This window comes from Thunnus maccoyii, chromosome 10 (assembly GCF_910596095.1).
Source record: "Thunnus maccoyii chromosome 10, fThuMac1.1, whole genome shotgun sequence".
In the NCBI taxonomy this organism is placed as follows: Eukaryota; Metazoa; Chordata; class Actinopteri; order Scombriformes; family Scombridae; genus Thunnus; species Thunnus maccoyii.
In genome coordinates this window covers 1,978,487-2,005,507 of record NC_056542.1, presented here as the reverse complement: position 1 = coordinate 2,005,507, position 27,021 = coordinate 1,978,487, and the positions used below count along the sequence as shown (strand labels likewise).

At 38.6% G+C, this 27,021-nt stretch overlaps 3 protein-coding genes across 5 annotated transcripts in view; all 3 read right to left on the bottom strand.

The window, feature by feature from the left end:
* LOC121905374 (zinc finger protein 271-like) overlaps positions 1-3,846 on the bottom strand; it is a 33,161-nt gene extending 29,315 nt beyond the window's left edge. The window contains exon 1 of the mRNA XM_042423583.1: positions 3,553-3,846. Coding sequence (XP_042279517.1) covers positions 3,553-3,724 — 172 coding nt within the window. The 5' untranslated portion in view covers positions 3,725-3,846. The remainder of the gene's footprint in view (positions 1-3,552) is intronic.
* A 1,219-nt stretch (positions 3,847-5,065) lies between these two features.
* LOC121905987 (zinc finger protein OZF-like) lies at positions 5,066-13,433 on the bottom strand. 3 transcript variants are annotated; one of them, XM_042424620.1, is made up of 3 exons: positions 13,131-13,433; positions 6,364-7,506; positions 5,066-6,279 (listed from the first exon to the last, which is right to left on the bottom strand). In XM_042424620.1, the coding sequence occupies exons 1-3, from the start codon at positions 13,300-13,302 to the stop codon at positions 6,191-6,193; spliced, it is 1,404 nt and encodes a 467-aa protein (XP_042280554.1). In that variant the 5' UTR covers positions 13,303-13,433; the 3' UTR covers positions 5,066-6,190. The 3 variants fall into 3 exon arrangements, with proteins under 3 accessions (XP_042280554.1, XP_042280552.1, XP_042280551.1); XM_042424618.1 differs by having other exon boundaries at positions 5,066-6,131; positions 6,189-7,506; positions 13,131-13,432; XM_042424617.1 differs by having other exon boundaries at positions 5,066-7,506; positions 13,131-13,432.
* Positions 13,434-19,335: 5,902 nt separating this feature from the next.
* LOC121905995 (zinc finger protein 34-like) lies at positions 19,336-23,227 on the bottom strand. The gene is made up of 3 exons (XM_042424634.1): positions 22,878-23,227; positions 21,909-22,269; positions 19,336-20,823 (listed from the first exon to the last, which is right to left on the bottom strand). The coding sequence occupies exons 2-3, from the start codon at positions 22,078-22,080 to the stop codon at positions 19,628-19,630; spliced, it is 1,368 nt and encodes a 455-aa protein (XP_042280568.1). The 5' UTR covers positions 22,081-22,269; positions 22,878-23,227; the 3' UTR covers positions 19,336-19,627.
* Between the last annotated feature and the right edge of the window lie 3,794 nt (positions 23,228-27,021).

Here is a 27,021-nt window from a genome sequence, read left to right as displayed (position 1 = left end):
CACCAGGACAAAGACATATTTTTTTGAATGCCAAAAATGACGCTAAATATCCATTCATTCGGAAATCCATAATCAATAGCGTTTGAGAGCCTCTGTGTGACACTGTTCCGAAACATGAGTCAACCTCTGTGTTGTTACCTGTGAAACTCTTGAAGTGATGCAAGTACCACTATCAGATTCCCTTTAAATGACTGCAGAGCGAGAGCGTATGGGATCCAGGTTAGCTAACGTGAGCATGGCACCGCCTAAAAAGACTAAAAGCTCTAACGTCGGTGACGGTCAAACAAATATATCAATGTTTTTCTCCAAAACTCTGGAATCAAGCAGAATACATATGGGGAAGAAGGGAGAGGGGCAGCTTATTTTTTATGCAATAAATGCAGTTTATTAAGTCGTCCTCTCCTTGTGACCACTTTGTTTTAAGTCTTGAATATACCAAGCAAACAAAAATTTGAATGCAAATATAAATTGCAGATACCTGGCGTGCCACCTGACCCGACCGCGCAAATATGCCATCCCACATGCCTCATACCTTTAGGGTTTTTTTGGTGCATACCACCAGGCCTGAAAAAGATTCTAGGGGAAACACTGGAATCATTAATAAAAGGTTAAATGACTTTCTGATGAGTCATCAGGTCTTAACAGTTATTGACAAAGGGTGAGTGCTTCATATTTTCCAAGTCATCAGTAAGTGGTTGAACAGCACATTGGAGGTATCTTCCTAAAGATTTAGATAAAGCAAATGTTATGGTGGTAAAGAAAGGGGGGATTTTTCACAACCTGGCAACTCAAAATCATGCTTATCAATTGCTTATAAATGATTTATAATGCATTAGTAAATTATTTGTTAATCATCAACTAAGCCATTAATTAATGCTTATAAGCTGTTAATAAATGATGCCTTATCAGAAAGTGGCACCAAAAATGCATCCCTGAGATTATAGAAGCCAGGTCGGAAATTGGTTTCCCTAAGTAGGCTGAGGCAGTTCTGTTCTGGGTGTAGATTGTGGGAGACCTGTTTAAAACCTTGGTCAGAGGTTGAGAACAGCCATCTGCCAGTGCTATAACTACACTGGTAGGGGGTTTCGGTTGTAATAGGCAGAAACCATTTCAGTTGTTTGAACCACTTTAAGATTTGTGAAACCTTTATCCTATTTTCCAAAACAGAAAAAGGGCGATTTTACTGATATTTCTATATCCACACAGCATTTGTCTATCTTACATGCTGAGTGTGTACTACGCAAGTAATTAAAGCTGCAAGCAGCGATGAATGGGCCCTCGCGCCTCCGCGCACGTTGGGCTGCGGTGCAATCGAAGGGCTTCTGTCACGGGCATGTAGATGTTTTCAGACCCGGGCTGTTTTCAGACAGTGCAAGAAGGAGATAAACATCACTTCCTTCGTCCACTATTTTGCCTGCTGCTGGGGCTGCTTCGCTGAACTTTCGTAGAGGGCGCTATTCAGCCAGTTTGCATCACTGATGAAATATTGTCATGTAGACGTGTTCAGGCCCGGATTCTTATCAAACATGTAAAGTTTGGTGCAACTGGAGCATTTACAATAAAGTTATAGCAACTTCCTCTGTCATGTCGAAACATCAAATCTCAACGGTGTGAGGATGAGAATTTTCTGCAGAGTGAGACATGTCTGCCTTACTCACACCTGTGTCATCAAAATCATGCAGGTTGGCCCATTCACTTGAATTTCAATTAGTAAATTGAAAACTCTTGACGAGTTTGTGTGAAAAATGTCCTATTTTTCATCAAGTCTATTTTTAGAAAAGTAAAGACTTTTAACCCACATGACCTGGTCAAAGTTTGATTGACATGTGTACTGTCAGGTGTGTGGAGACAATAAGTAACTGCAGCTGAACACAGAAAAATACTCATATATTTGAATGGAGAGTGTGAGCGAACCGCTAGGTGCTCGGGCCCTAATAAAGGAAAAACTGCAGTACAGAGCTACAAATTTTAGTTTTGATGGTATTTTTCTACAGCACTTTATCACTAAACTGTCACCCTCAATCCATTTTTCCCTTCCTCTCATAGGTCATCCCCACTACTGAATTATACATATAAGACCTATAATTATTGTAAAATAAATGATAATAACACCAAACTTCATACAAAGTTTGTATATAATGTACTGTATGTATATAGGCCTTTCTGCTGTATCCTACAAAAATGAGCTGCATTCAACCCCCACACCAGTGGCAGCTGGTGACTCAAAAAATTGGGGAGGACAGGAGGAAAACCAACAAACCGCATCAAACTATATCATTGTCCCCCACCTGATGAAATCGGAGGGGTGGGGGGCAATTTTATATACCAATAAAACAATTTGCTTTTAAAAACAAAAGCCCCTGAGTGGTGTAAAGGCTGCTTCTTTAAAGACATTTAGCATATACATATTGTCTCTAAACAAAGAAGAGCTCATCTTAGCCACGGACTGGTTCAGATGTGTGATTTTACCAACAAAGTGAAATTCAAATTTATAGTATTGTTTAATTGTGACAATAGATTTATGTTCTCATCAAAAACAGACAAGATGTCACATGATTTACACGTGTTTCCTGTATTTTCTTAGTATATAGAAATATATAAAGTACCACAGAGCTTATAATGTGATACAGGAACAGATCAGTGCTGAATACTAGAAAGACTGAACACTAAAAACATTCACAGATCTAAAAGTGTAGGTCCACATCAGGAATTATTGATGCATGTATCAAATACATGACTTACACACTCTTATCTATGTGCACGACATACAAAATATAGTTTACAAAGCTGACATGTTAACACTAGGGGTGCAACGGATCACAAAACTCGGAGTGTACCACGGATTTCACGGATCGGATCATTTTTAGGATCAGCAAAAAAAAAGGGGGAGACAAATAAAACTTTGTTTTCTATTTCTTCTGTAACACACTTACAGCACGAAACAGCAATGAACTTTTGCCCATGGTCTGAAATGAAAACATTCAAGACAAATAACATTTAAGATGTCCAATGTTTAAATAAAATAAAATAAAATATATGAAATACGGTAACCCGAACAAATACCGTACTGCACCGAATATAAGACATTTTCTCATTTGTTTGTTTTTACCTGGAAATACGTCTGAAATGAAGAGAGGTTGTCTTATATTCGGGATCTAGACTTTTAAATGTCGATGTTTTTTTCACAACAACAGATGTTGCTAAAAATTTGTAAAACGAGCGCTCCCCTCCTGATTGAAGCGAGCCACGGTCTCACACAACTAGCCCACAGCCTGGGGCCTGAAAGACGGAGAGGCACAGTGATCGTCTCGAACAAAGTGGCTCAAAAGTAGGCAAACAACTGAGTAAACGTAACGTAGCGAGTTTTCTCGTCAACTCGGCTACTTCACCGTCTCTCCTCTGCTCCGCGGAGCTCCGTGTGTGTGTGGAGGGGCACACAGAGGAGAGCAGAGAAACTCAGCGCGACCATGACTGACAGCAAAACGCAGTAAAGAGGGTTTGTATAAATCTGCTTATTCAATTTGATGTTACAATAATGAAGGTTTTACAGACCTGTTCTGTGTAACTTTATTTCAGGTTTCCAAACGATATCCAGCAGTATGCGCTGACGGTTGATCTCTTTCTCGTACTCTGAGATAGTTTCCTGAAAAACTCGGAATATTTCTTCAGCAGCAGCAGTTAGTCGCTCGTTCATTAACTCTCGTAAACACTGAACTGAAGACATTGTTGTTTAATTATAAGTAAAATGTCTCCGTGTCCTGTTGAGAGACTTCTTCCAAGCACCGGCATCAACCTGCCGACGTGACTAACTCATGTGTTGTTTACTTCCGCTGGGTTTTCGCTCCGCTGGTTGTCTTCGTTTTCCTTCTTCTTCTTCCTCCTTTTCCGGGTTTATTGGCGGTTTACAACCAGTTTAAGGATGGATTATCACCACCTACTGGACTGGAGTGTGTTACAGTAGATTAGCAGACAAATTTTCTCTATTAAATCTGTTTTCTTAAGATGTTTAATTAAGTGACTGTATATTTGCCTTGATGTTTCTCCGAGAGGATTCTCTTAAGTGATGTTTTGCTTCCCTTCTTTTAGTTTCCTCCTTTCCTACTCATATGCACTACACAAAAATAGCACATGTTGCACAGATTCTGAATGACTGCAATGCCTGCATGATCCAGTTGGGTGTTTACCTATTTTATGAAGTGTTTGATGAAGTCTTGTGTGCCCTGTCCTTAGATGGGAAATACCCGCTTCTTCCCTTTGGTTCCTGCCCAGCTTCCCTCCAGTACCAACATGTTTTTGAATATTATAGAGGTGTCTTCCTGTGTCATTGATATTCCAGTATTCTTGCCACACTTTTTGCATTTGACTTTTGATGACTGTTTTTACCTCAGTTTTATATAATGGAACCTGAATACTGACTGATTGTGATTTGGCCAGTATATCCACACCTTCACTTCCTCCCACACCAACATTGGCAGGGAACGAGTTGACTCAATGTCATTTGTGGCTTATAAATAAGCAGCAATAACTGCACAGATTCTTTATGTCTTTAAATTAAAAATAAGAAATGTCTGCTGTGTCGGGTTGATATTTGACCACTTGCTGATAATTTATGCCCTAATCAAAATCTGAAAGTCAAAAAAATCAGTAAAGGTTTGAGGTAACTTCTGCAGTGGAGACTCCTTGATTTAAGGCAGCATGCCAACCAGAGTAAAAGATAGCAGCTTTACATGTTGACCTGTAGACCTGTGCAGTTCATCACTATAAGTAAAGGGACACTCACACAACAATGATGTGTTGTTCCTTAAGAAGGAGCCAATGGCCTAAAAACATTCACATAAATTCACTCATAGCTTTAGGATTTGTTGTGAATCTGGTATTCTTATGTTATCACCTCATAAAGCAAAGTAATATTAAAATAAATGCATGAGATCAGAAACAAAGCTTTATATTGTCCACGTTTGTTTAGGGGCTTATTGTATGCACTACTCACACTTAATGTTTATGACACTTTTAGTTACCCTAATCATACAATTAATCAAATTAAGAACATCAGTCTGAAAAGCCATCATGAAAAAATATTTTATTGTTCTTAAAATATGTTGACAACACCATGAAGTAAATCATCTGCAATCTGTGTGTCATCTCTAAAGCAGCAAACAAATTATTTCAACTTTCTCTCAAGTTAAACTGATCACAAAATACATAAAAAATGATTAAACACTGTAGACAAAAAGACTTTAGTTTGAAGGATGAAACTTAAGTGTACCAACACCTCTAGAGTTTCTCTGTTTCAACATCAGAGATCTCACAATACACTCAAATAACTGAGGTTCTGTATGAAAATACAAAAAAATAAAATTCATTTAAAAAGTCAACTATTTACATCACAGCGTTATTATACGGTAAAATAAAACAGTCATGTCAGTCACTCTCATATACATTTGAACTTCTTGCAAAAACAGGAGTCTTCACTTGTAAATATCAAGTACTAGTAGAAAGTACAAGAATTTTAAGTCCTTGTTGAACTTGAAACTCCAATTCTACAAATTATTCTAAAAAACTTCATAAAATTCAGCCCCCTGTTTTTTGAAGCCATAACATTTGGCACCATCACTTTGACAACCACTACTGTGCACTCACTTGTGAAACAAAGACTTTTTAAGGATTTGGGAGATTATACTTCTTTCAAAGACATTCTGTTGCTAACAGTTTGAGTAGTTACAGAAAAAACAAGAGTTCAGTTTAACAAAACTTGATAGTGTTGTTGACAACTTACATGAAGATATTCTGACCTCTTCTTCATGGAGAATATTTTACATTCATTTACAAAGATATTGGTGAACACTTGCCTACAAGAATTTCAGCTCAATTGTTTATGTTTTGTTTTTGTCAACATGTGCTGCCATTATGTGTTCTTGTGTGTTTTATCCATAGTCACAACTGAATCCTCTGGAACGTTTCATAAATACAAGGCTACTTGCTTGTGTGGACTCGTAGGCTTTTCCAATTCAGACACATGACAGAATCTTTTCTGTGTGTCAGCAGGTTCTTCTCATGTAGATTGTCACCACAAATCTCTCCCTCATGTTTTGCAATTATGCAGCTTCGCATCTGAATGAATTCTTATGTGCCTTTTCAAGTCTGACATCTGACAAGATATTTTTCCACAAGTGTTACATGGGAATGGCCTTTAACCTGTGTGGATTGTCATATGTCTTTTTAATTTGCTCAGCTGAGTGAATCTTTTCTCACAGGTGTTACATGGATATGGCTTCTCACCTGTGTGGACTCTCAAATGCACATTTAATGCACCAAGCTGAGAGAATCTTTTCTCACAAGTGTTACATGAGTACGGCTTCTCACCTGTGTGTGTTCTCATATGCAGGTTTAATGCACCAAGCTGAGAGAATCTTTTCCCACAAGTGTTACATGAGTACGGCTTCTCACCTGTGTGTGTTCTCATATGCAGGTTTAACGCACCCAGCTGAGAGAATCTTTTCCCACAAGTGTTACATGAGTACGGCTTCTCACCTGTGTGGATTGTCATATGTACCTTTAATTGGCCCAGACGAGAGAATCTTTTCCCACAAGTGTTACATGAGTACGGCTTCTCACCTGTGTGGACTGTCATATGTGCTTTTAATTGGCTCAGCTGAGAGAATCTTTTCTCACAAGTGTTACATGGGTACGGCTTCTCACCTGTGTGGATTCTCAGATGCGCTTTTAATGCACCTGGCTGAGAGAATCTTTTCTCACAGGTATTACATGGATATGGCCTATCACCTGTATGGACTCTCAGATGTCTGTGCAAGATGGACTTGCACATAAAAGATTTCCCACAAGTGCCGCATTTTAAGGACTTTTCCCCTGTATCAGTATTATTGTGAATCTTTAATTTGGTAGAGTTGTCTTCATTGTTAGTGTGATTTTTTCTTCTGTGACGTCTCTTCTTTAGTTTTGGCTCTGCTTTTCTAGTTGATCCTGAGTCTCCATGTTTGCCTCTTTTGTGATCTTGGCTCTCAGCTACATGAGAGTTGTGAGAGAACAGCTGGTCATCATTGTTTGGTTCTGGTACCACAGAACTTTGAACTGACATGCTGACAACATGCTCTTCCTCTGCTTCACTCTGAGCTTCATCAGGACTCAAGTCCAGAGTCTGATCTTCACTTTCATCACAAGTAGGAGTCAACATAAAGGTTTCTGTCTCCTGCTTCATCACCAGCCATTCTCCCTCCAGACTGGTACAGAGTTCCTTCTGTTCCTCTTTAATCTGTGGAGGCTCTGGGTCCTCTTGGTCCAGACTGGTGCAGAGTTCCTTCTGTTCCTCTTTAATCTGTGGAGGCTCTGGGTCCTCTTGGTCCAGACTGGTGCAGAGTTCCTTCTGTTCCTCTTTAATCTGTGGAGGCTCTGGGTCCTCTTGGTCCAGACTGGAGTTTTTCTCCAGGTCACAGAGCTGCTGGTCAGCGAGAACCTCCTCCTCCTTACAGACATGTTGCTGTGGGAGCTCTGGAAGGACAAAAGGGAAAGAGTGAAGAGAAAATCTTGTACCATGTTCTGATAAGGCATCCTTTATAAAGGCTTTATAAGCATTAATTAATGACTTTATTAATGGTTATTAAATATTTGCTTATGTTTTATAAATCATTTATAAACCATTAGCATTAACAACAATAACACATTAACGCAATTACCCTTTCCTAATGATTCATAATGATTTAAAACAGCAGGACTGCTGATGATTATGAATCAAGTATTTCCCCTATAATTGTACAGGGCTGGTGGGCCACCAGACTAACGAGACTACTAACTATTTTTAGAAAAGTAAAGACCTATAACCCACATGACCTGGTCAAAGCTTGATTGACATGTGTACTGTCAGGTGTGTAGAGACAATAAGTAACTGCAACTGGACACAGAAAAATACTCATATATTTGAATGGAGAGTGTGAGTGAACCGCTAGGTGCTCGGGCCCTAATAAAGGAAAAATTGCAGTACAGAGCAACAAATTCTAGTTTTGATGGTATTTTTCTACAGCACTTTGCTACAAAAATGAGCTGCATTCAACCCCCACACCAGTGGCGGCTGGTGACTCAAAAAATTGGGGAGGACAGGAGGAAAACCAACAAACCGCACAAAACTATATCATTCTCCCCCACCTGATGAAATCAGAGGGGTGGGGGGCAATTTTATATACGAATAAAACAATTTGCTTTTAAAAACAAAATCCCCTGAGTGGTGTAAAAGCTGCTTCTTTAAAGACATTAAGCATATACATATTGTTTCTAAACAAAGAAGAGCTCATTTTAGCCATGGACTGGTTCAGATGTGTGATTTTACCAACAAAGTGAAATTCAAATTTATAGTATTGTTCTATTGTGACAACAGATTTATGTTCTCATCAAAAACAGACAAGATATCACATGATTTACACGTGTTTCCTGTATTTTCTTAGTATACAGAAATATATAAAGTACCACAGAGCTTATAATGTGATACAGGAACAGATCAGTGCTGAATACTAGAAAGACTGAACACTAAAAACATTCACAGATCTAAAAGTGTAGGTTCACATCAGAAAGTATTAATGTATGTATCAAATACATGACTTACACACTCTTATCTATGTGAAAGACATACAAAATATAGTCTACAAAGCTGACGTGTTAACACTAGGGGTGCAACGGATCACAAAACTCACAGTTTGGATCGTACCATGGATTTGAGTCGTGGATCTGATCATTTTTAGGATCAGCAAAAAAAAGGGGGAGACAAATAAAACTTTGTTTTCTATTTCTTCTTTAACACACTTACAGCACGAAACAGCAATGAACTTTTGCCCATGGTCTGAAATCAAAACATTCAAGACAAACAACATTTAAGATGTCTTAAGTTTAAATAAAATAAAATATATGAAATATTCAATGCTCAATTATTGCAATATGTGGCATGATACCTTCCTCTTTTAAACACGGTAGTGAATGAAACAGCCTCTGTCCACATCATCAAAACTTGATGATAACTTAGAAACATGAACACATGTCTTGTCCTGCAGCTTGTTGAACGAGCCACCAAACAAACATTCACTGCTAATGTCAGTTAGCAGCTAGATACTATTTAGCTGCTCAGCTGCAGCACATCAAGCAGTGTGTAAACATACACAGATGTCACTTCGGACCCATTTGTTCGTTACCCTTCTAAATCCCTGTTAGTGACACGCTGTCTGCCCATGACTTGTACTTACAGCAGTTTGTTTACTTTGTCTTAAATGAGACATTAAATTTTGCAATTAATCCGCAGTTCATATGCCCGCTGAACCGTGGGGGGCAATCCGTACCGATCACGGATCAACTACTATCAGTTACACCACTAGTTAACACTTGTTATTCTGGTTACTTTAAGCTTATTACTCAATATACGACTAAGCTTAAAAACGAACTAAAGAAACTGTCAGAAGCAAGCAGCCAGACCTCCTGCACACTCATTCACTAATCATACAACATCAACAGGTGACTGAACAACCACTCAATTAAAAACGAGATCAATTCCACATGAATTAGTGAGTCCAGACAGCTCACTGTAACTTCAACAAGCAAACTAGTCACAACACAATATATATATCTCTGCTGCATTATTGTTAAGGAGATAAATTCACACAACAGCCACACAAAGAGACATTTAACCATCAGAGATGAAATTAGTGACCAAAGAGACAGAAAGAGAGAGAAGCTGTATCTGACTCACGTTATCTGATGTCTTCTTCTTTCTATCATGGAGATGAAGTATTCATGTCATAACATCCATTTGTGACTGTTGGTCATCTTGTTTGTTAGTTAACAGAACTTTATGGCTGCTGCTTAACCAGTCTGATATCATTTGCAACAATGACAAACAAGCTAACTCTCCTGGTTGTTTCTCTGGTTGCTTCTCTTTCCAGCCACTCCCTGGCGGTGTCCTGCTGCTGCTGCGCTGCACAGTCCAGATCATTTCTCACATTAGCTTAACAACAGTCCTTAACAGTCCTTTCATGGATGTATAATGAGTCCTTCAGGCTGCAACAACAAGCCAGCTGTTGCATTGGCTAACGCAAGGAGCTACCTACTGCTGCTACTCTGCCTTACAGTGGAGAGAATTGAAGATGAATTCTGGAAACTTTGGATCAACTCGATGTCAATATTGTATTCCGGTTGTTGATTGGTTAGGGAGGCCATCCTCCCTTGGAACATCATTTTACGTTCCTCTTCCAAAGAAGAGAGAAAAAAATATGTTGTAAATAATACTGAGATTTGGTAATGGTTAATTTCAACCAAATATTCTTTTTTATATTTTGATCTCCCTCTTGCCTCTCAAAAAATGCCTCTATGGACCAGCCTCCACTGTGTGTGGCACACACCCCTCTCCCCCTTCCTCCCTCCTCTCTCTCTCCCTCTCAGCTGAAAAGGATTATTTCAGAGTACTCTTCTTGTGAAATCTCCTCATAAATCCCATTACTTTGGCCAAATCTTACATTAAAAATCATATTTCTTTGTAGGAAATTTCATTGTGAATCCATTGATACAGGTGTCAAAGTGGTCAGACTTATAGTTTAGACATCAGAAGCCTCTGTTTGACACAAAGTTCATGCCTCCCCATTGCTTTACATTGTTAGGGTGATGTGGCACTGCAACTTTCGGGGCTTATAAAATCCAAACCATTCGAGTTATGACAAAGTTTTTAACAACTTTTTTTCAACACAGTGTCATAAGTCATGTATAAAAGTTTGAAATCTCCGCCCTCGGGGGAGATAGCGTTTGTTCAGGGGCCAAAATTGTGGCAAAGTCTGATATTGATAGGCTAATTGCGGACTTCCTGTTGGATTTAGGTCAGGGGTGTTAGCATATGATTTGTAGGTCTTGATTAGACAAATAATTCTGTTTTGGTTCGATCTCTCTACGACATCCCTACAGGCTGTGGGGGCCATTTTAATTACATAGGTGGCACTAGAGAGCACATTTTAGCAATTTAGGATTAATTTTTACATTTTATCAAATTTTTCACCAGACCTGATGTGCGTGCCAAATTTGGTGAGTTTTTGAGCATGTTTAGGGGTTCAAATTTACGACTGAAGTGGCAAAATAATTAAAGCTGCAAGCAGCGTTGAACAGGCCTTCGCACCCTTGCGCACGTCAGGGCATGGTGCAGTCCAAGGGCTTCTGTCACAGGCATGTAGATGTCTCCAGACCTGGGCTGACAGGTCTGACTTTACAAACATGTAAAGTTTGGTGCAGACTGGAGCATGTACAATGAAGTTATAGCAATTTCCTCTGTCATGGTGAAACATCAAATCTCAACGGTGTAAGGATGACAATTTTCTGCAGGGTGAGACATGTCTGTCTTGCTCACCCCTGTATCATCAAAATTATGAAAGTTTTGGGCCCATTCACTTTAATATCAATAAATAAATTGAAAACTTTTGATGAGTTTGTGTGTAAAAGAAATTAACTTCCTGATTTTCATCCAAGTCTATTTTTAGAAAAGTAAAGACTTAACCCACATGACCTGGTCAAAGTTTGATTGAAATGTGTACTGTCAGGTGTGTGGAGACAATAAGTAACTGCAGCAGGACACAGAAAAATACTCATATATTTGAATGGAGAGTGTGAGCAAACCCACACTTTTTTGAACATTTACTGCTTCCACATAGTTTTAGATAAAAACTTCATTTGAACTGACTCACGAGACTTTGACCTACAAATCTTGAATTTTCATGTGTTTTCTATCCTTTACTGTTTGGGGTGTGGCACAGTCCAAGGGCTTCTGTCACAAGCATGTAGATGCTTACCCCCCCCCCCCCCCTTCTTCCCTCTTCTACCTCTCAGTTGGAGAGCAGGATTTGGAGTACTCTTCTTGTGAAATATCCTCATAAATCCCATGACTTTGGCCAAATCTTGTATTGAAATTCACATCTGTTTGTAGGAAATTTCATCCCGAATCCATTGATACAGGTTTCAAAGTGGTCAGGCCTATAGTTAAGACGTCAGAAGCATCAGTTTGACACAAAGTCCATGCTCAGAGATTGCCTTCCCATTAGTTTACATTCTAAGGTGTGATGTGGCACTACAACTTTCAGGGCCTATATTATCTAAATCGTTCGAGTTATTACAAAGTTTTTAATAACTTTTGTTCAGCACAGTGTCATAAGTCATGTATTAAAGTTTGAAGCCAATACCATTAACGCCCTCGGAGGAGATAGTGTTTCTTGGGGGTCCAAAATTGGCGCGAAGTCGTACTTTGATGGGCATATTGCAAACTTCCTGTTGGATTTAGGTCAGGGGTGTCAGTGTATGATTTGTAGGTCTTGATGAGACAAATAATTGAGTTTTGGTTCGATCTCTCTACAACATTCCTACAGGCCTAGTGGCCATATAGGAGAAATGTGACATCGCTTTTTTCTGTTTTCATGAGCAAAATAAAGGTTTCAGTAATATGAAAGTGGGTTTAAGTAGCATTGAGGCTTTTGCTATGATGTCTCACACTTTTTCACAAGTGTATGTGGTGCAAAAACGGAGAAGCAGCCGCTAAATATCGTTATTTATGTTTCCCTTAACTTTCCCCTTAACTCCGAATCAGAAGCTACCTTCAGCTCCGTAGTAACCCGAACAAATACCGTATTGCACCGAATATAAGACGTTTATTTATTTATTTTTACCTGGAAATAAGTCTGAAATGAAGAGAGGTTGTCTTATATTCGGGGTCTAGACTTTTAAATGTCGATGTACATTCACAACAACAGATGTTGCGAAAAATCTGTAAAACGAACGCTCCCCTCCTGATTAAAGCGAGACACGGTCTCATAGAACTAGCCCACAGTGTCTGGAGCCTGAAAGACGAAGAGGCACAGTGACCGTCTCGACAAAAGTGGCTCAAAAGTTGGCAAACAACTGAGTAACCGTAACGTAGCGAGTTTTCTCGTCAAATCGACTACTTCACCGTCTCTCCTCTGCTCCGCGGAGCTCCGTGTGTGTGTGGAGGGGCACACAGAGGAGAGCAGAGAAACTCAGCGCGACCATAACTGACAGCAAAACGCAGTAAAGAGGGATTATATAAATCTGCTTATTCTATTTGATGTTAAAATAATGAAGGTTTTACAGACCTGTTCTGTGTAACTTTATTTCAGGTTTCCAAACGATATCCAGCAGTATGCGCTGACGGTTGATCTCTTTCTCGTATTCTGAGATAGTTTCTTGAAAAACTCGGAATATTTCTTCAGCAGCAGCAGTTAGTCGCTCGTTCATTAACTCTCGCAAACACTCAACTGCAGACATTGTTGTTTAATTATAAGTAAGATGTCTCCGTGTCCTGTTGAGAGACTTCTTCCGTGCACAGGACACCAACCAGCTAACGCGGCTAGCTCCTGTGTTGTTTACTTCCGCTGGGTGTTACACTGTTAAGCTTCCAACAGCGAAATCGTGTTTTTTTTTCGTTCCGCTGGTTGTCTTCGTTTTCCTTCTTCTTCAACTTTTTCTGGGTTTATTGGCGATTTGCAACCAGTTTAAAGATGGATTATCACGACCTGGACTGGAGTGTGTTACAGTAGATTAGCAGACAAATTTTCTCTATTAAACCTGTTTCCTTAAGATGTTTAATTAAGTGACTGTATATTTGCCTTGATATTTCTCCGAGAGGATTCTCTTAAGTGATGTTTTGCTTCCCTTCTTTTAGTTTCCTCCTTTCCTACTCATATGCACTACACAAAAATAGCACATGTTGCACAGATTCTGAATGACTGCAATGCCTGCATGATCCAGTTGAGTGTTTACCTATTTTATGAAGTGTTTGATGAAGTCTTGTGTGCCCCGTCCTTAGATGGGAAATACCTGCTTCTTTCCTTTGATTCCTGCCCAGCTTCCCTCCAGTACCAACATGTTTTTGAATATTATAGAGGTGTCTTCCTGTGTCAGTGATATTCCAGTATTCTTGCCACACTTTTTGCATTTGACTTTTGATGACTGTTTTAACCTCAGTTTTATATAATGGAACCTGAATACTGACTGATTGTGATTTGGCCAGTATATCCACACCTTCACTTCCTCCCACACCAACATTGGCAGGGAACGAGTTGACTCAGTGTCATTTGTGGCTTATAAATAAGCAGCAATAACTGCACAGATGCTTTATGTCTTTAAACTAGAAATAAGAAATGTCTGCTGTGTCGGGTTGATATTTGACCACTTGCTGATAATTTATGACATAATCAAAATCTGAAAGTCAAAAAATCAGTAAAGGTTTGAGGTACTTGTACTTGAATTTATAAATTTTTTGTGAATTTATCCAGTTTTTTAATATCTATTGCACAAAGAATTGTATTACTTTTTATTGTACTTTTATTTCACAGCTGTGTTTTTTTGTTAATTCACATAGTTATAGAGAAGCTTCAATCTTCTTCTGCAGTGGAGACTCCTTGATTTAAGGTAACATGCCAACCAGAGTAAAAGATAGCAGCTTTACATGTTGACCTGTTCTATGTCGCTGCATATTACTCTGTATATGTGTCTATATTCTGATGCCGTGCAAGAGCATCTGATTTTTGTGAGGGGGCACAATGTATTGTATATTTGTGTATATTTGTTTATCCTGTTATCAAATAAGTTGAACACAGCTTTGGACGGAGGGTACACAAACCCCCGGTCCTCCCACTGGTTAATTATGAACGAATTTGGTCTTTGCAAATGGTAATGATGTATGTGTTTATTTGCATATAGAGCGAGGAAGTGAGATCCGATCACAAGTGGTCACTCAGGACACATGTGGAGACACATGTTAATGCCAGGTGCAAACAGACCTACTTAAAGCTGTCCACTTGTGATCGGATCACCCGAGACGCATGTTAATGCCAGTTGTAAACAGGGCCTTTCATCCTTCAAACTACAAGAGCCAGCAAGATGGGAAGACCAATTCACACCCCAGTGTGAATTGATAGTACCATTTACGTAAACGACCCCCACCCTTGGCTATCATAACTCACCTCTAAACACCAGTCACACACAGAGACAAACTAGCACCAACTTTAATCCCACTGTGGATTTTGATTTTCAGGACTTGAATGACCAACCCAAGAACTGATCACTGGGCAAACCAGCATAAGGCAGAAGACATGCTGCACAATATGCCATGCCCAAGTCACACATACACACACACACTCAAATGGCATGGACCCCTGCCGTCAGATTAAGGAGAGCAGAGGACTGTAAAACCCATGGATTTACAAATGTAGTTTTAGAATTTATCCAAGGACAATTAATATTGTATGTTAATATATGTGTGCATATCACAATATGTGTTGTTATGTACTTTAGTTAGATTTTTATTCCATTTATTCCATTTTATGCCTTGAAGCCAAGAAATGTACCACTAACATAATCCCATCATCTATGATAACACTATCATGTTTAGTACTGTTCTGCTTGTTTCACTTTCAGAACACTAAAACTACTATCAAAAATGCAAAATTAGTCAACATGAAAATTATTAAATTGTAAATACTTTGATTAAAAGTATAACCACATTCTGGAATTTTACCCGCCTGATGGTGGACAGGAGGGAACTGACTCTGCTCCCCCAGAACTCTGCAACCCCTGGGATTGGCCAGGATGCACTTTCTGGGCAGGTAGACTGAAACTTTAAAACAGTGTCTTATCTGAGACTCTTTTTTGGGCTACTGCTTGCTTTTGTCTTTGTCTTCTTGCTTTCTGCCATGTCTGTGGAAAGCTTGCATTTTGCAAGTGTGAAAATAAATGTGATTCAGAGCAATAGGAGGTGAAACCTCAAAAGTCTAGAGTCATGAGTTGAGGATCAAGACTAGGAGAGCATGAACTAGGAGCTCTCTTCAAATGGGAACTTTTCAACTCTGGGCTGGCCGACTCACTCATTATTACAGGATCCAGACTCCAGCTCCTCACCCCAGCACATCGGACTCCATTCTCCACAAGAAGCTACCCCAGGGAGCAATCAAGATTTCATACAAAATCTTCATCAGCTTGCTTAAACCCTGGTGCTTTCATGATTTGTAAATTCAATTGCCAATTCAGAACTAATCTGTTGTACTGTTGATTTGACTCACTGCTTCTCAAGTAACAGTCATCTCATCTGTTTATCAGGTCTCTCATACCAACTACACAATAGATAACTCTGCATCATGCATTTACTTGTGGCTGTGGTATAATAATAAATAATAAATGTGTATGTAATTAAAGTGGACTTGCTTGTGTTTTCCTGTGATCAGCAAAAAAAGGGGGAGACAAATAAAACTTTGTTTTCTATTTATTCTGTAACACACTTACAGCACGAAACAGCAATGAACTTTTGCCCATGGTCTGAAATGAAAACATTCAAGACAAACAACATTTAAGATGTCCAATATTTCAATAAAATAAAATATATGAAATATTCAATGCTCAATTATTGCAATATGAGGCCTGATACCTTCCTCCTTTAAACACGGTAGTGAATGAAACCCTCTGTCCACATCATCAAAACTTGATGATAACTTAGAAACATGAACACGTCTTGTCCTGCAGCTTGTTGAACGAGCCGCCAAACAAACATTCACTGCTAATGTCAGTTAGCAGCTAGATACTAATTAGCTGCTCAGCTGCAGCACATCAAGCAGTGTGTAAACATACACAGATGTCACTTCAGACCCGTTAGATGCTGGTTTGATCGTTACCCTTCAAAATCCCTGTTAGCGACGGGCTGTCTGCCCATGACTTGTACTTACAGCAGTTTGTTTACTTTGTCTTAAATGAGACATTAAATTTTGCAATTAATCCACACCAGTTAACACTTGTTATTCTAGTTACTTTAAGCTTATTACTCAATATACGACTCAGCTGAAAAACGAACTAAAGAAACTGTCAGAAGCAAGCAGACAGACCTTCTGCACACTCATTCACTAATCATACAACATCAACAGGTGACTGAACAACCACTCAATTAAAAACAGGATCAATTCCACATGAATTAGTGAGTCCAGACAGCTCACTGTAACTTCAACAAGCAAACTAGTCACAACACATTATATATATATATATATATATATATATATATATATATATATATATATATATGCTGCATTCTTGTTAAGGAGATAAATTCACACAACAGCCAGCTGTTGCATTGGCTAACGGAAGGAGCTATCTACTGCTGCTACTCTGCCTTACAGTGGAGAGAATTGAAGATGAATTCTGGAAACTATAATTGGATCAACTCGATGTCAATATTGCATTCCGGTTGTTGATTGGTTAGGGAGGCCATCCTCCCTTGGAGCATCATTTTACGTTTCTCTTCCAAAGAAGAGAGAAAAAATATGTTGTAAATAATACTGAGATTTGGTTAATTTCAACCAAATATTCTTTTTTATATTTTGATCTCCCTCTTGCCTCTCAAAAAATAGAGGATCAACCTCCTCTGCCTCTATGGACCAGCCTCCACTGTGTGCGGCACACACCCCTCTCTCCCTCTCAGTTGGAGAGGAGAACGTTAGAGTACTCTTCTTGTGAAATCTCCTCATAAATCCCATTACTTTGGACAAATCTTACATTAAAAATCATATTTCAGTAGGAAATTTCATGGCGAATCCATTGATACAGGTTTGAAAGTGGTCAGACCTAACAGATTTGTTAGACATCAGAAGCCTCTGTTTGACACAAAGATCATGCCTCCCCATTGCTTTACATTGTAAGGGTGATGTGGCACTGCAATTCTGAGGGCTTATAAAATCCAAACCGTTCGAGTTATTACAAAGTTTTAAACAATTTTTCAGCATAGTGTCAGAAGTCATCTATTAAAGTTTGAAGCTGATAACATTAACGCCCTCGGAGGAGATAACGTTTGTTCAGGGGCCAAAATTGGGGCAAAGTCTTATTTTGAAAGGCTAACTGTGGACTTCCTGTTGGATTTAGGTCAGGGGTGTCAGCGTATGATTTGTAGGTCTTGATGAGATGAATAATTGAATTTTAGTTTGATCTCTCTACGACATTTCTACAGGCTGTGGCAGCCATTTTAGTCACATAGGTGGCGCTAGAGAGCACATTTTGGCACTTTAGGGGTTAATTTTTAGATTTTAACAAATATTTCACCAGACCTGATGTGCGTGCCAAATTTGGTGAGTTTTTGAGCATGTTTAGGGGGTCAAATTTAGGATTTAAGTGGTGTAATAATAAAGAAAGAAAGAAAGAAAGAAAGAAACAAACAAACAATCAAACAAACACACGAAAAACAATAGGGTCCTCGCCCTTAGGCTCGGACTACTGTTTTACAGTAGTCCTCTGCCTTTTGGGCTCGGTCCCTAAATATTAAACAGACAAAAAGACTTTAGTTTTAAGTATGAAAACTTAAAGACACATGCACATCTCCGCTCAGCCCTGCAGCGGTGCACGGCAACACCTGATTTGGTCTGAATATGACCTTATACAGGCATGCAGAAGCTCTCATGTGCAAAAATGGATATGGATAAATTGTTTTGAGCGAACCCCCGCAAAATGACTGGCTTCACAATCAGAATTTGATCCATTCTGTTCGATAACATTTGGAAAGTCTAGAAGAGCCGCATGATGAACAGCCAAACGGTCAGTGCGGGAATGTCGTGCCTAACATGAGCTTTAAAAACTCTGTATGCTGTGAAATACAGAGAGATCTATCTGGCGATTATAGGCTTAATTAGCATTGTGTGAACTTGTTTGGCTTCAATGTAACGGACGTTCATTTATATGTAAAAGTTCCACACTGTAGGTTTAAGTGAGTCAACACCTCTAGAGGGTTTCTCTCTTTCAACATCAGAGATCTGACAATCCACTCACATAACTGAGGTACTGTATGAACATTATTATGACTATTAAAAACATTATTACATGTCATGTCAGTTACTCTTGCATATACATTTTAACTTTTTGCAAAAATAGGAGTCTTCACTTGTAAATATCAAGTACTTGTAGAAAGTATGTGAATTTTAAGTCCTTATTGAACTTGAAACTCCAATTCCATAAATGATTCTAATAAACTTCATAAATGCAGACCCTTGTCTTTTGAAGCCGTAACATTTGGCACCATCACTTTGACAGCCACTACTGTGCACTTGTTGAGTAACAAAGATTTTTCAAAGATTTGGGAGATTAAAATTATTTCAAAGAAATGCTGTTGCTAACAGTTTGAATAGTTACAGTTATGTGAAGAATAGAAAAGTTCAGAGTTCAGTTTAACAGAACTTGATAATGTTGTTGACCATATAAAATTTACATGAAGATATTCTGACCTCTTCTTCATGATTCTTCAAGATGTTGGCGAACACTTGCTTGCAGGAGTTCAGCTCAATTGTTTGTCCTGTTTATGGATTGTTTTTGTTGACATGTGCTGCCATTATGTGTTCTTGTGTGTTTTATCCATAATCACAACTGAATCCTCTGGAACGTGTCACAAATACAAGGCTACCTGCTTGTGTGGACTCTTATATGCTTTTCCAATTCAGACGCATGACAGAATCTTTTCTGTGTTGCAGCAGGTTCTTCTCATGTAGATTGTAAAGTCACCACAAAGCTCTTCTGCATGTTTTGTAATTATGCAGCTTCTAATCTGAATGAATTCTTATGTGCCTTTTCAAGTCTGAAATCTGACAGAATCTTTTCCCACTGCGTGACTTCTCATGTGGAACTTCAAGTGATGTCTACGCCTGAACTCTCTCCCACAAGTTGTACAACTGTATGACATCTCCCCTGTGTGGACTCTCATATGTCGTTTCAATGCGCACAGCTCAGAGAATCTTTTCTCACAAGTGTTACATGTGTACGGCTTTTCCCCTGTGTGTGTTCTTATATGCCTTTTCACTGTTGTCATGTCACTAAATCTTCTCCCACAGGTGTTGCAGGGGTACGGCTTCTCACCTGTGTGTGTTCTCATATGCAGGTTTAACGCACCAAGCTGAGAGAATCTCTTCCCACAAGTGTTACATGAGTACGGCTTCTCACCTGTGTGGATTCTCATATGTACTTTTAATTTGCCCAGCTCAGAGAACCTTTTCTCACAAGTGTTACATGGGTAGGGCCTCTCACCTGTGTGAACTCTCAGATGCACTTTTAATGCACCTAGCTGAGAGAATCTTTTCTCACAGGTATTACATGGATACGGCTTCTCACCTGTGTGGACTCTTAGATGTCTGTGCAAGATGGACTTGCACATAAAAGATTTCCCACAAATGTCGCACTTGAAGGACTTTTCCCCTGTATCAGTATTACTGTGAATCTTTATTGTGGTAGAGTTGTCTTCATTGTTAGTGTGATTTTTGCTTCTGTAATGTCTCTTCTTTAGTTTTGGCTCTGCTTTTCTAGTTGATCCTGAGTCTCCATGTTTGCCTCCTTTGTGATCTTGGCTCTCAGCTACATCAGAGTTGTGAGAGAGCAGCTGATCGTCACTGTTTGGTTCTGGTTCCACAGAACTTTTAACTGACATGCTGACAACATGCTCTTTCTCTGCTTCTCTCTGAGCTTCATCAGGACTCAAGTCCAGAGTCTGATCTTCACTTTCATCACAAGTAGGAGTCAACATAAAGGTTTCTGTCTCCTGCTTCAGCACCAGCTGTTCTCCCTCCAGACTGGTGCAGAGTTCCTCCTGTTCCTCTTTAATCTGTGGAGGCTCTGGGTCCTCTTGGTCCAGACTGGTACAGAGTTCCTTCTGTTCCTCTTTAATCTGTGGAGGCTCTGGGTCCTCTTGGTCCAGACTGGAGTTCCTCTCCTGGTCACAGAGCTGCTGGTCAGCGAGAACCTCCTCCTCCTTACAGACATGTTGCTGTTGGAGCTCTGGAGGGACAAAGGGGAAAGGCTGAAGAGAAAATGTTGTACCACTTTCTGAAAAGGAATTCTTTATTCAGGCTTTATAAGCATTAATTAATGACTTAATTAATGGTTAATACATCATTTACTAATGCTTTATAAATCATTAAAACCACTAACATCAACAACCATAACACATTAACACAATTACCCTTTTTGATTCATAATCACTTACAACAGCAGGACTGCTGATGATTATGAATCATTAATAAAGGGTTAACTGACTTTCTGATAAGTCATCAACTCTAAGCAGTTATTAATGAACGGTGAGTGTTTCATATTTTCTAAGTCATCAGTAAGTGATTGAACAGCACATTGGAGGTATCTTTCTAAAGAATTCGATAAAGCCAATGCTATGATGGTAAAGAAAGGGGGATTTTTCTTATCAATGGCTTGTAAATGATTCATAAAGCATTAGTAAATGATTGATTAACCATCAATTAAGTTATTAATTAATGCTTATTAGCTGTTAATAAAGGGTGCCTTATCAGAAAGTGGCACCAAAAATGCAGACATCTGATGACACTGAAGTTAGCTTCTGATTCAGATTTAAGGGAAAAGTTGAGGGGAAAGTTCAAAATCATCGTTACAAAAGCCTTACCACTGTTTAATCCCACTTTAAGATATGTGAAACTTTTATTCTATATTGGAAAACAGAAAAAGGGCGATTTTACTGATATTTCTTCATCCAGACCGCATAACACCAAGTCCAGATCAAAATCCACTATACATAAATTATCAAGGAGACTCCAGAGACTCATTGAAACACTGATTTGGAGGCCAGATTTGACAACTGTAAGTGTGGAGGTTTTAGATCTGGACCTGGTCTAATGTGGTCTGGACGAAGAAATAGCCCTTTCTCCTACCTTCATAAGTAAAATAAAGGTTTCTCAAATCTAAAAGTGGGTTTAAACCCTTAACTCCGAATCAGATGCTAACTTCAGCGTCGTAGACACCCGAACAAATAATTACAAGTATATATTTTAACCACTGTGGTGCTATATAAAGCTGACTATTCTGTTTTATGTTAAAATAATGAAGATTTTACAGACCTGTTCTGTGTAATTTTATTTCAGGTTTCCAAACGATATCCAGCAATATGCGCTGACGGTTGATCTCTTTCTCGTACTCTGAGATAGTTTCTTGAAAAACTCGGAATATTTCTTCAGCAGCAGCAGTTAGTCGCTCGTTCATTAACTCTCGTAAACACTGAACTGAAGACATCGTTGCTTAATTACGAGTAAGATATCTCCGTGTCCTACTGAGAGACTTCTTCCAAGCACAAGACACCAACCAGTTAACGCGACTAGCTCCCGTGTTGTTTACTTCCGCTGTGTGTTACACTGTTATGTTCCGACAGCGGGATATTGTCTTTTCTGTTCCGCTTGTTGTAACCAGACCCGTTGGTTGTAGCTATCGTGGAGATAGAGAAAAGGAATATTTGCATGGACAAGAAATTATTTTTGGCATTGATTGCCAAGGTCAGGAAATGTGCTGTTGAAATACAGAAGTTGGAAAAATCGTCTTTCTGTTTTTTGACACCTAGGAACAAAGTCAAAAATTTTAATGAAACATTCTCACTATTCTTCATGCTCTTGTCTCATGTCAATGCTAATGAGGTGCTGATTACATTTCTTCATGTCTGTGTGGGCAAAATCCCGCCCCCACCCCATCCCCCCTCCAATAAGAAGCCTAAAACATGTCTAAATGTCTTGCCTAAAATTATCTAGAAATACGTATAAAATCTTTCCTGGTCTTAAAGGTCTAAAAGTCTTATTTTCTGAACTTGTTGTAAACGCATTGTAAACTCCATGTCATTGTAGCCAACTCGTGGTCAAACATAAGCTTTGTCTCTGGAGTTATAACATTATATATTGTAAATAACACCTGTTACTTTTTATATGCTGTGATTGGTAAAGTAATTCAATTCCTTTCTTAAAGATGTAACTAGTAACTGTAACTGATTACTAATTCTCAGTAACTTGCCCAACACTGGTTACTACTTTAAAAGCTCAACCAACCTGTTATCTGTTGTTTTCCTCCATATCCTGCAACCTCACTGCAACTCGCTGCTGCATATCCAGGACGGTCGCAGTTTGCAGGGTACCAGCCACTCCACCGGACACATCTCCATCCATACTGTAACCATGTCTGGAGAGTTTGAGCAAAAAGTCATGCACAGCAAAGCTACAGGAATTTGTAATGGTGACCATCTGCAAAATAAACACATACTGAGTCACTGGTACAGGGATAAAAGGACTGATACACATTTCAAAGAATTACAACAGAATAAAAACATAATAGAGACTGGTTACTCCACTCTGTGTGTATACAGAAAGACATATCAGTATCTACCCAACTGTCCAAATACTTGCGTGGTGTTGATATGCATGAAGCAAAATCATCTATACTGCCCTCCAGTGGAGAAATTAATGTACTACTCCACACTGAGGTGCTCTGCACTGCAGCCTCACATGAAACTTAATTAAATTGAAACATTTGCTTTGGGATGGGGGTGAATTGAAAAATTAGTAATTTTGTTTTTTATTTTTTGCTTAATTTGTCATTTTTGCTTAATTTGTCTCATTAGCATAACACTGTTTATGTATAAATGACATGCTGTATGAGGATGCATGAATTAAAGAGCATGATCTCATCCGGAGGTTTTAGAAATTGAAGCTTCAGACTTTAGGGGAATTTGTAATGCTATTCATTTTAAATAAGACCAAATATGAAATTTCAATAAAGCTACCAAACTGGTATAAAGATAGTGTGTTTATTGGAACAGGGGTTCTCAACCTTTTGTAACTTAAGGTCCAGTTCTGATTGTTAAAAAATTTCTGATGACCACCTTCCCAAATATGTGTTATGCCACTGTCAGCTGTAACGACCAAAGTAAATATTTTGCTTACCCTCAGTGAAACACTGGGGCTTGCTTCTGGGAAATAATGAATATTTAATACCCAGGAATTCACATTATAAACACTACCACTGACTATCCCTGTCACAAAAATTGGCCACAGTTTCATACATTGACTATAAACGGTCTATCCATATACTCTGTGTACTGTACTGTCCATGTACTGTAATTGTTTCCACCCACATCCTAATGATGTGACATGATTGGATATTCAAACATAACTGGTCATTGAAATTATGCATTTTCATTTGAGGTTTTTTTTATTTATGTGAATTCTTGAGCACATTTAGATGTAACAATAACTAGCTTTGTAAATTACCAAAAAAATAAAAATTTCAACCATTCAACAGTACCACTGCCTCCGCAGCCCACTGGATGGCGCTCTGAGGCCCATCTGAGGCCCACAGGTGGTTGAGAATGGCTGGCGTATATGATGATGTACAAGGCAATGCTATGGAATGCGAATTGGACCAAAACGTCTAGTTTGTCATTCACATGTCAAATTCCAACCTTTGTCTTACAAAAAGCAGTGTGTAGTCGGGGTCACATTTCACATGTCTACGAGTTGTTAACAGCTCCACCAAATAGTGATTTTTCCCTCTAAACTTCTCACATGCTTTCATTTCAATAAATGTTCAAATGATCCAATATTTCAGCAAAAATCAAAGATTAGAGAAAAAGTCCAAAAACTGAAAACAGATTTGTGTATCAGAACTTTGTTTTTTCTTCTTTCCTCTCCCATTAATCATCTCACGACCCCTCAAATTTATCTGGTGACCCTTCAGAGGGGCTCGACCCCTAGGTTGGGAACCACTGGACTAAACTAGTGAACTGTATATAAAGTAGTTGAAACTAGCTCCACCTCCAGCAGCTACAACAGTAACATGCTGCTCAAACACTGATGCTTCACTATTAATAATCTAATGATGTCATATATAATAATATATCAGTCAGAGGGACCAAACCACTACTTTTACTGCAATACTTTAACTACATCAAGCTCATAATACTTATGTACTTTTACTGCAATACTTTAACTACATCAAGCTCATAATACTTATGTTCTTTTACTGTAGTAGCATTTTTCATGCAGGACTTTTACTTGTAATGGAGTATTTTTATATGGTTGTATTGATACTTTTACTTAAGTAAAGGATCTGCATAGTTCTCCCACCACTGTTATTCGGCCTACATTTAATTAATTTCAGACGTAAGGTGTTAGCTAATTTGCGATCTTTGCTTAAACATTTTATTGAACAACTTAATAAGCCTACTGACGGTGAAAATGCCTCACAAACGCAAATTAAGACCAACAGCAGAGTTGTTGTTGTGTGGGACATAATTAAATCCTGTCAGCAGCAGCCTGAGTAGCACAGAGACACACAGACAGGTGAGCTACAGTCTCTCAGGTGAGCTCTGATGTCATAGCAAAAGATCCAGCCATGAGTTTAAGGGGTTGAATGAAAAATAATAGCTTCAGGTTTGAGCTATGATGTGGCTCTGTCAATGAGGCGCCATTGTATTAACAGATCTACAGAGCTACAGAGTCCCACATAAGGTTTGAACATGACTGACCAAGAAATTATTTTGTTGTCAAGATAAGACCTGCTGAATCTGAGTACTATTGGTCAACACTGTCTTTTTTTCCTTTTTATTTGAATCCTGAGTATTTCTGTTAATTGGATTTGTTAACACTAATTTCTTTAATGATGCGTACAGGTTTAACAGACATTCTCAAGGTCTATTCACATTTCCCTGTTGTTGACATTCTATTATAAAGTGTTGGTTCAACATATTACAGCGGGAAAATGTAATTCCAATATTGCCTGTCGACACTTTCTAAATATCATGGCAGCTTCATCATGGCAGAATCAGTACTCACTACCTTTGCAGATAAAATGTTAAACTGGCCCAATCACTAACAGACTTGATATTGTAGAAGCTTTCAATCATTTTATTTCTGCAGAACATTTATTTTAAAGGTTGAATATTGATATTCCTCTCCTGAACCAGCAGAGGGAGCTCTCCCTGCTCTGTCCTCTGTATTCAAAGGGCTTGCAAGTTTAAACACCTGACAGTGAGCTGTTGAGGACAATCTAAGTCCTCATCTCCTGAGCCTTAGTGCTCCTTCTATCACTACTTGCATTGCCCATATATTTAATCTAACACTCAGTACTGGTAAGACACCAGTGGTACGGAAGGCAGCTCAGGTAATCCCACTGTACAAAGGTGGATCCACTGATAACATGAGCACTTATCATCCAATATCTTGCAAAGATCCTTGAAACTCTAGTTTACAGGTAACTACATGTTATATCCAGGAACAGAAACTGTGTCACAGTGTGTACACTAGGCTACACGGTGCTTATGAAAGGTAATGATTGATTCCCAATATTGGATCTTTATGAAGTAATTGAATACCTTAGTTTTGTACCTTAGATAAACAGACATTCTCAGTAACATTCAGGGAAATTCTCTGCATCAGAAACATGTCTTCATCTTATGAACAGTTATCATTTGTCATGTTTCAGTGATAAGACGTTTTTCAGAGCTGCAGTTTCATTTTTCCTCTAAGGACTCGTGTTTGGTTTCACTTTCCTTTTCCAAAGTCCAACCAGCTCAGCTCCACTATATCCAGTCTGAACTGGTCCTTATCTTGTCCTCAACTGCTGCTTCAGTCAGCTGACTGTTTATATGTTGTTCTGTTTGTGTGCTTATTAAAAATATAGATTAGATGCAACTTTACTGTTATTGTGCAGAGTACAAAATCAATGAAATGCAGTTAATATCTAACTAGAAGTGCAAAAATAGAGTATTATTTGCAGATGAGTGCAGGAAAGTAAGCACTACAGCATAAATTATGCTATATCTTCCAATATGTACAGTGATGGACAGTAGAGAGTTACAATATACAAATATTATATACAGTATGTAAATCTTTTAAATATGTAAATACAGATAAGTGGACAGTAATGAATATAGTTATTGATATGACCGCCTATACTATTAATTTAACAGAAAAAATTAAGTATAATACAGTTTGCTATAGCTGTTTGGTCACATGCTCTCCACCTTATTTATCCCTTTTTTTTTCTTACAGTACTTGATTACATGTATTCAGTTACATTTCACCGCTGCATGGAAGTGTACAGATGTTCAAATTTCCAAATTACATGGATGTTTTGGTGAGATTAGTATGAACTTTGAACCTACAATTACAGTATAAGACAAGTATAAACTAGTTT